Here is a 9,673-nt window from a genome sequence, read left to right as displayed (position 1 = left end):
TCGATGCATTGCATGCGCGGATATATTAAATCCACTGAAACACTCTTTCTTCCTGAAACTCTGCATCTGACGTCAATCTCATCAAACTCGATGCAGATTGCATCACACACGTTAACCCACTCCAATTATATGTCTCCAATCTCACCGTCCATTGAAATCCTACGGCCCATATTGGCACTGAAATTCCACGTGGGGCCCAAATAGGCAGCTTCAAATATGTGCTGAAACGCATGCTAAAGGCTTCTAGGGATTGCCAAATTAAAAATTAGAGTAGTCAAATCAATGTTGTGATAAATAACTTAAATAATTTTAAAAAAAGAAGGAAAAGTTATTTTTACATTAGTAGAAGCGTGAAAATGGTAACAACATAATGAAGTTGAAAGTTGGACAGGCTGTGAAAGAAGCAGCGAATGAAAAAGAGACACGTGGAGGATGAGGATGTTGACACCTCAGTGGTCACAGCTGTCCCCGCTCATCAGGTATATAAATACGTCTCTCCGTCGTCAATTTAATTCAAACACTCTCTCTTTACTTCACACTTTCCTTCTAATCCACAACATGGCGTCTAATTACAATCCTGCCATTACCTTCTCTGCAGTTCTCACGCTGCTCCTCCTTCCCTTGCTAACTGTAGGGAAGCTTGTACAGGAGCAACCACTTGTGCTCAAGTACCACAACGGTCAGCTGCTCAAGGGCCGCATCACCGTCAATCTCATCTGGTACGGCACTTTCACTCCGATCCAACGCTCCGTGATCGTCGACTTCATAAACTCGCTGAGCAGCGCGCCCAACGCGGCGCTTCCTTCTACTGCCACGTGGTGGAAAACCACGGAGAACTACAAGGGGGGATCCTCTGCGCTGGTCGTAGGGAACCAGATTCTGCACCCGGCATACACGCTCGGGAAAAGCCTCAAGGGGCAACACCTTCTCGCGCTCGCCTCGAAGTTTAATCAACTCAACTCGATAACGGTCGTCTTAACGGCTAAAGACGTCGCCGTCGAGGGTTTCTGCATGAGCCGCTGTGGGACCCATGGGTCTACCCGAAACGTTCGAAACGCTGCCCGCACCGCTTATATATGGGTTGGAAACTCCGAGTCGCAGTGCCCCGGGCAATGCGCGTGGCCCTTCCACCAGCCGATTTACGGACCCCAAACGCCACCATTGGTTGCGCCTAACGGCGACGTCGGGGTTGACGGAATGATAATTAACTTGGCGACCCTTCTTGCTGGGACCGTCACGAACCCTTTCAATAACGGTTACTTCCAGGGCCCCCCGACGGCGCCGTTGGAGGCTGTTTCCGCTTGCACAGGGGTTTTCGGGAGCGGGTCGTACCCGGGATATCCGGGTAAGGTCCTGGTGGATAAGGTGACTGGGGCGAGCTACAATGCGCATGGTGTGAATGGGAGGAGGTATCTGGTGCCAGCGATGTGGGACCCTCAGAGTCTGACATGCAAGACCCTCGTGTGAGAGTGCCACGTGGCGTGGGATGGTGTAGATATTGGGGGATGGGTGCGGAAGCAGGGGATGGATAATGATAATGATAATGGATAATGGATAACGGAGTGTGTTTCTAAATTCTGAGCCTGCTTTTGTCGTTTAGTGTTACGTGTAAATTGTGGTACTAAAGACTATAGAGGGAGTGGAATGTTGTATAAATAGTAAATTATGAATAAGGAAGAATAAGATTAAAAAAGGTATATCATTAAGGTGATATAGATATATTTTATATATGAGAAGTTAGGTTGATGGGTTTGTTTTGTGTAATTTTAAGAAAAGGAATCGAAAGTGGGTTTTCTTTTGTATGAATTATTGATATGTTTGGGTAAAGTAAGCTAAGGTGGTTGAGGAATGAAGCGGTGGTGGAGGGGGGTTGGTGTTTTTGTTTGTTTATGGTAAATGAGAATAAAGGTGGTGGTGTTGGGGGCCTGGGAGACCATTATGGCGAGGTATCGGTCATGATGATGTTGGTAAGGTGAAGTGAATCTCGCAAGGTGTAAAAGGCTACAGGGATGTCATTGTTTTAGATCGTTTTGGTGGGTCCTTTATCTCTGCAATTATGTTTCCGATAAGCATTGGCTAGTACCCTTGATAACACAGGGATGAAAGATTGATGGTCTTCTTCTGAAATAAGCAGGAATTCGATAATGGCAGGACCTTGGGCAGAACACTCTGATGGGTGGTGGAGTTACATGCTACGTCTCTTTCTGTTTCCCATTCAAGAAAAGAACTGATCAACGTGTTAGTGTATTCATGCCAGAAAATTGAATAATAAAAATTTTACACTTTATAAAGATACCTGGTTATTTGGTTTTACCCTCTGTTATAAAATAACTACCATAATCGGAATTGCTCTATGCCTCTAGACATCGTATTCCTGAGTCAGTTCTTCCACATTTTTCAATGCTTTTTCGTGACAAAGTTGCCCACTGCAGTATTATACATACATGTGAAGGATATAATTAAATGAACAGCTATAATAAGCATGGTATGTCTGATGCACTCAAATTGTTAGTTGATTACATTTAAGAAGGCATTTACAGCAATCTAAAGTGTAAACCATGCAGGTTCTTCTGATACTCAGTGCAGAGGGTCACGGTATGAGGTTACTCGAGAAATTGCGTGGACAATCTTTCTCCTGCGTGAAGAATGAGTACAACTTTCTACTCAAATCTTTTCAAAAATTTATTTATCTCATGGTTTCTTCTATTTTTTTCACATCAAACTGCCCCTAAAATTATATTGTAACTTTTGATCCATAATCAATAAATGTTTTAAGCTATTAAGATGAACGTCCTTTCATGAGAAGATATTAGAAAACATGATTAGCCACAAATTGCATCGCTATTTCTCTCCACATATTAACAGGGAAATTTAGGTAAAAGGAATAAAAGAAATTCGATAATTTTTAAGGTAATTTTGAAAAAGATACAAATTATTACTAAATTTAATGTCACTAAATAAATTAACCAATTTTCTTAATTATTATGAAAACCGAATTAACTAAAATAATCTCATACAAAAATGCAAGTAGTGTGTGGACCAAATAAAGTCTCAGGCTATTGCTATAGATTATCGTAGCTACGTTTTCCCATAGCCGACTCTGGATTATCATAGGTTTTGATTTTTGACAATCACGACACAGGCTAGTCTACAACAATAATAATAATTAGGAACAACCACTACTGAGGCTTACACTAACAATGGAGAGATGCACCTATATACAATAGTACAAATTTGAGAGAAGAAAAAAACCAACTGAAAATCCCATAAATTAACATCTTTTAACAGATACTTTTACAAAGAACCTTTGAATATATATGTCAAATATAAAAGAAATGTCGTAAGCTTACAAGGTTTTCTGCTAAATCGGTGGCCGTACCGTTCGTTCCCTCATGCTGAATGGCCTGCATCAGCCATGACACTAGAACAGGGAGTAGGTTATGTCCTTCCATCCATTAGACAAAAGTTCTGATTCAGCATAATTAATAGTAGGGACTATAGCGCATTCCCATTCTAAACCTTGGAACTTTTCTGCAATAAAAGAGATGAGTGTTACGCGTCTACTATTTAGAGAAAAAATATAAAACTTAGATTGCTAAACATTTGTGGCGTGATTTGATGTTTAAGGTCCAAGATGAAATCTCCCTGGAAAAGAAAGAAACGAAAACAACATACCCATATCCAAAAGGAGCATAAGCAAAAGGAGGTGCATACGGGGCTCTGCCTCGAAACCCCTGGTAAGGATTAGGCCGGCGAGGACGATATTGCTTCATCCCTGGTATATTGGTCCTCTTAGCAGTAACCTGCAAAACGTCCACAACAGAATGGGAGGTTAAAAACGAAAATGCAGATATTATTTAAACAGCAAGACTCTATTGTTCTAACCTTCAATTGACGCCCGTGTAGTTCAGATTCATTCAGCGAAAGAGCTTCTTGAACAGCCTGCACTTCAAGAAACTCTACGTAAGCATAGCCCTTTGGTTGGCCAAACTTATCAGTTCGGATGGTGACTCGGTTTACGGTTCCACATGACTGGAAATGCTGCTGCACTTCTTCTGGAGTACATGAATAGTCCACCTGCGGAAAATATCAATCCTAAGAGATCAATTGATGACAAAGCCACATGGAAAGCCGATCAATTTGCTATTGGTTGTCCATGGAAAGTTTTGTCAGTTGCAGAAAACACATAATGCTAATATTCTGGAAATTAATTATAACAAACAACCATGCAATATAATACACACCCATTGCCAATTTAAATGTTTGTAATTTGATGTCAGCCATCCACTCCAACTCCTTTCTTCATATATCCCAGGATACTATGCAATTTACAAACTACAAAACATCCAAATTTTAATTTTAATTCACGGAACTGCAAAATGAATGAGTATGTTTCATGAACTCTTTTTCGCTTTTCTACCCCTTCACCCTCTTTTTCTTTCAAGTTTTGTGTGACTTAGTTAAAATATCAGTAAAAAAGAAATTTGATTAAAAATTCCCTCTTGATCCCAAGGAAGAAAACAGAGAAATGGCAAGGGCCCTTCACCATGACAAAAAATACCTATTATACTTTTGAGCACTAGCACCACCAAAAGCATTAGTTGGTTTTGCAATCAAAATGGGAGATACCACGAAATGTACTTTAACTACAAATTCCTCTTCCCCCCAGTAGGAATCCACGTTCTTGATCTGCAATCTAATCCATTCTTCTGTCCATCCCACCACAAAAACTCTGAGTTTCTATGCTAATGGGCCTGTATTTTCACCCTAAATTATAATTAGCTTTACATGTATTTTCTTTTTCTTTTTCCTACCTTCCTCTTCACTATCAAAATATGATGTGTTGGATTTGACTCCTCCAAAGTGAGTGGAATTCAATATTGAAGATAAATAATAACGACTACATAAAAAATATCACAGATTGAGATTATAATTAATGTCAGATTTTGTTAAACATTTATTTAGTTTTATCACAATTATAAACCATTGGTTTTTTGATCAACAAGGCAGTTTTATCATCTAAAGTGCATCTCCTCATCTTATAGGAGCCAAATTCGGTATGTCCACCATACTACAACTCCATGAATATCACTTTACACACAAATAACGCTTTAGCTTCTTAATTTTGTCAATCCCTCTCTTTTCTTGTTGCATAATTTGTTTTCAAATCTTAATTTTGTAAATTTCTCACATGATTTTCTCTCCAGCTAAATATTATATATTTTTTTCACATACTTCCAACTGCAGCACTACTAAACCAGAAAACTTGCAGATGAATGCATAACCTGCAATTGGAGTCGGGCATATGTCAATTAGGACGCCACCATTTGAAAACACAATCAAACTTTGAAATATCAAGAACAGATTCAACACCAAAAAAAGTTCTCACCATCAAAAAGTTCAAATTAGTAGCAATTTACAAATTCAAAATTTCCAAGACTCAAGTAGGTGAAGACTATGCATTAATCTTTCAATTAGCAGTTAGGCATCCGCATTATACAAGAGCAACAAACATGAACAACTTTGCTATGATACACGAGAAATAAAAGGTCAGCTAAAGCCAATACTAACTGGAGTTATCAGACACACAGAAAAATGCATAAAAGACCACATAAATGGCCATGGACATTTGATCAAATGGAGTAAAACAATGGACTGAGATAAGCTATCAATATCATTTTATTTGTGTATAAAAAAAAATAGCCCTCCCCATGATAATTTCAAATAAGGTTGCAGACACAGTGAAGTGGGATGAACATTTATTCCTCCAACAGGATTGGTTAATATGAACAGCTTAGGGTTTTGAAAGCAGCACATTCTAAAGGGGAGAAATATTTCAGGGCTTGAAGTTGCTTAGCAACAGTGATGACTGGCAAGCCAATCAAAACAGGTCAGGTGGGTAGGGCAGGTATGGATTTGAGTAAGAGGCTATAGCTAACATATCATAGCATAACGGGTGAAAGAGAAGACACGTTGCTAAGCTTAGGTCCATGCCCTTCCAGAGCTTCGAACAAGAGACACAAGAAAACTAAAATAGAGGAGCCATATCCAATAAAAATTGTAATTAATGTTGACGTTGAGCATAAGTCCGAACATAGGATCTAAATCATGATACAACAAGATTTGTAATGTTCCAAAAATCATAATTTCTATTAGAGAGGCTTTATGCCATCAATAGTCTACTCATCCAACATAATCTTGTTATCCTAGATCTGCATTCTCGTTTTGAGTTATTAAATTAACATGGATACTGTCATGGTACGCATCCAGATGTTTACCATTGATTTGAATAGAAAATCTTTGCAATCAAACAGTAATATTAATTATTCTTCCGCCTTTTAATGGACATATATCTATATCTAATCAACAACTTTCCAGTGCCCCTGCTTTAATTTTTCCCTCCTAATCTTTGTCTACGAGTAAATATTTCCTCTACATCGCATTGCTTCAATTCCGCATGTCAAGCAGCGCTCAAAGCACTCATTTATGACTTATGCAGACATGAAAACAACAAAAGCACTAACTAAAAAAAACAGTATGCTGAACTAAAGCAAAACCTTAAAATAAAAAAGCAGTAAACAACGGCAAGAAACATGCCAGATGTTCTCCAATATGGCTGTTAGGATAAAAGACATTTTGATCTTGCTGCTGGGAATATATTCTCACAGTCAGAAAAAAGAGAGACCACTTATGGATGTTGGAGTTCTATTCTATCACATTCAATTATTCGAACATTGTCACTTTCACATGCAGACACACACACATGTAAACATGTGAGTAATATCAAACCATGAAAAAACAAACACATGTAAAGATGTGTGTAATATCAAACCATGGGTGTAATATCAAACCATGAAATATGTTTTTCATAACATTAAGGTTCAATCAGTTTCCTAATTATGTATAATGATGAACTGGTAGAGTCTAGACTGTATAGAGCCTCAGGATTAAGAGTAACGAGATTAAAACAAGACCCTCAACAATTAAAGTCACATGACTCCAGGAATCACAATCCATTTTGTTTCCATAGCAGCCAACACATTTATACACATTGGTTTGTTTTGAATTAATAACTACAGGCAAAATATATAAGTTAATCTCAGTAGTATACACAGCCCATATTAGTAAACACATATTAGTAAACACGACAATTAATGAATTAAAATGAGCAAAACATAAAATTTTAACGTAAACATAAGAAGAGACAGCTCACATTGCCGACAAAGACTGATCGAGAATCTACTTCCTCTTTATTGTTCTGACTCGAAGCAGCAGTAGCAGGAGCTATTTGGAGATAAGAATCAATAACAGAAACAAGAGTCCAAGAATCGATTGTAATGAAATGTCTTGCACACTAAGAAAATACAGTGGTCACACCATGTGCAAGGAGAAGAAGATAAATCAGAAGGAAAAAGACAAAGGTAAAAACAAAACAAATAATATCCACAAAATTTTCTTTTCAGGTAATGAAAAACAGTCAATAAAAGAGACACGTGGGGAGACTCTAGGTTCTCACTTGGGCCTCTCTCATTCACAACATGAATTGCATCCTGCTATGCATTCCTTTAATGGAAAATGCAGAAGCCTTGAGCACTAGGGCACCTCAAGCATCACCAAGTATCGCCCAAAGTCAAATGATCCATGCATTAACCCAGAAATCCATATTTGAAAACAAAACTTGACAAATTTCAGCTACCATCAGTCTATAACACAATTATCTCGAGTGTAACAAAACATCTTGCCATTCATAACCAAGTTAGAGAGCCTTTCTCAACCTAGAAAGTGAACTCTTCGGTCTTCCAGAAAGGAATCAATTGGATATCGCACCACACATCACTAAGCAACACACCAAATCCTAATTTTTCAAGGTAGTTAACTAAAATCAACTAATTGGATATATTATGATTTATATCAACAATGTAAAACAAACAAATAACAAACTAGAGCTAATTCCCACATAGAACACAGCAAATTCGACCCAACTTATATCAAATACATATAATTTCACAAACAACATTAAAAAAAAAGTTGAATATTTAAAAAAAAAAATCTACCGAATTGAAAAAAGTAGCAAAAGAAAAATTACGAAATGAGGTACCTTGTACAGATCCCATTTCCTTCTCGACCTTTGCCTGCATCTCCCGCAAAGCAGAAGCTTCGTCTTCCATTTCCTTCAAGCGCTTCTTCATGTCATCCAACTCCAAGCCCTGCAATGCAATCAGCATTGATGCGTGAAGCAATAAGGGAAATTGATGCAGAGATGAAACGCAAAAGCAAATGGAATGAAATCATTGCATACAGCTTCGTTGCTGTCTGAACCGAGCATTTCAGCGTCGTCATTTTCCATGCTGCTCTGTTTTTCTGCAATTTCCCTTTCTCTGCCATTACTTATACTTTACCGCAACAATCATTTTCATTTCACAATTTAATTTAAGGGTAAAATGGTCTCTTTGTCATCAAAAGTATAAATCACTATTACTACACTATAAAATTATACTTTTAAACAACTATCCAAATTTTGTCACAATAACCCAAAGATTTTGTTCACTTAAAGATATGATTTGAAAGAGGATGAGCGGATGAATTTAAGAAAATTTGAGAGTAAATTTTTTTTTGTAATTTATTTGAGTGGATTTAACCTATGTTATTTTGAGAGTAATTTATTATGTACGAAAAAATGCGAAGATGAATTTTATATTATATGTGCGTTCGCTTCTAAAGATTTGCGCTTATTTGAAAGGGCGGATTTGCAGGATACTTCAATTTTTCAATCTCTTATCTATGCGAAGATTTATCAACATTTACAATTTTACCATCTTAAATACAGTATATTTGTTGAAATAATTTATAAGATGAAATAATAATAATAATAATAATAATAATAGTAAATAATAATAATAATAATAATTAAAATTAATTTTTTATTCTTTATAAATATTTTTACAATTAAATATAACATTAATAATTATCATTTATATTATTTTAATAAGTAGGGACATTTTGGTAATATTTAATTTTTATCTATTAAACAATTTTTTTATCTATCACATCAATCAAATCCTACACTAATTTTCACAAACTTTACTTCTAAATTCACTCTCAATTACCCACAAATCCACTCAAAAAAACAACAAAAAAATTACCCGAACACAGCCTTAGAGGTGGGTGAAAGTGAATTTAGAAATAAAATTTGTAAGAATTAGTGTAAGATTTGATTGATGTGAGGGATAAAAATTTTATTTAATGAATAAAAATTGAAGATTACCAAAATGTTCCTAATTATTAAGGGTGTGTTCTTTTGGAGGAGATGATTTGTGGGAGAGTGAGTAGATGGATTTGAGAGGATTTGAGAAGATTTGAAGGTAAATTTTTTGTTGTTTTTTTGAGTAGATTTGAGGGTAATTGAGAGTGGATTTGGAAGTAAAGTTTATAAGAATTAGTGTAAGATTTGATTGATGTGATAGATAAAAAAAATTGTTTAATTGGTAAAAATTAAAGATTACCAAAATACTCCTAATTATTAAAGTAATATAAAATAATAATTATTAAAATTATATTTAATTGTAGAAATATTTATAAAAAGTAAAATTTAAAATTAATTATTAAAGTAAATTTTAAAAATGTAAAAAGATTATAAATTAGTAAAATAAAAATTATTATGATTATTGTTACT

At 36.1% G+C, this 9,673-nt stretch overlaps 2 protein-coding genes across 4 annotated transcripts; one reads left to right on the top strand and one right to left on the bottom strand.

The window, feature by feature from the left end:
- Positions 1 to 503: 503 nt before the first annotated feature.
- Positions 504 to 2,293, top strand: LOC106774106 (protein EXORDIUM-like 2). The gene has a single exon (XM_014660952.2). The coding sequence runs from the start codon at positions 559 to 561 to the stop codon at positions 1,465 to 1,467; it is 909 nt and encodes a 302-aa protein (XP_014516438.1). The 5' UTR covers positions 504 to 558; the 3' UTR covers positions 1,468 to 2,293.
- A 49-nt stretch (positions 2,294 to 2,342) lies between these two features.
- LOC106774107 (polyadenylate-binding protein 2) lies at positions 2,343 to 8,401 on the bottom strand. Of its 3 annotated transcripts, none has more exons than XR_002669730.1 (7): positions 8,300 to 8,401; positions 8,099 to 8,207; positions 7,214 to 7,284; positions 3,886 to 4,077; positions 3,676 to 3,803; positions 3,351 to 3,531; positions 2,343 to 2,426 (listed from the first exon to the last, which is right to left on the bottom strand). XR_002669730.1 is itself a non-coding variant. In XM_014660953.2 (6 exons), exons 1-6 carry the CDS (start codon positions 8,345 to 8,347, stop codon positions 3,483 to 3,485), a joined length of 597 nt encoding a protein of 198 aa, XP_014516439.1. In that variant the 5' UTR covers positions 8,348 to 8,401; the 3' UTR covers positions 3,234 to 3,482. The 3 variants fall into 3 exon arrangements, 1 of the variants encoding a protein (XP_014516439.1); XR_001376711.2 differs by having other exon boundaries at positions 2,380 to 2,635; XM_014660953.2 differs by lacking the exon at positions 2,343 to 2,426 and having other exon boundaries at positions 3,234 to 3,531.
- Between the last annotated feature and the right edge of the window lie 1,272 nt (positions 8,402 to 9,673).

The sequence above is a fragment of the Vigna radiata genome, chromosome 9 (assembly GCF_000741045.1).
Source record: "Vigna radiata var. radiata cultivar VC1973A chromosome 9, Vradiata_ver6, whole genome shotgun sequence".
Lineage (NCBI taxonomy): Eukaryota > Viridiplantae > Streptophyta > Magnoliopsida > Fabales > Fabaceae > Vigna > Vigna radiata.
This window is presented reverse-complemented; position numbering and strand designations above follow the sequence as displayed.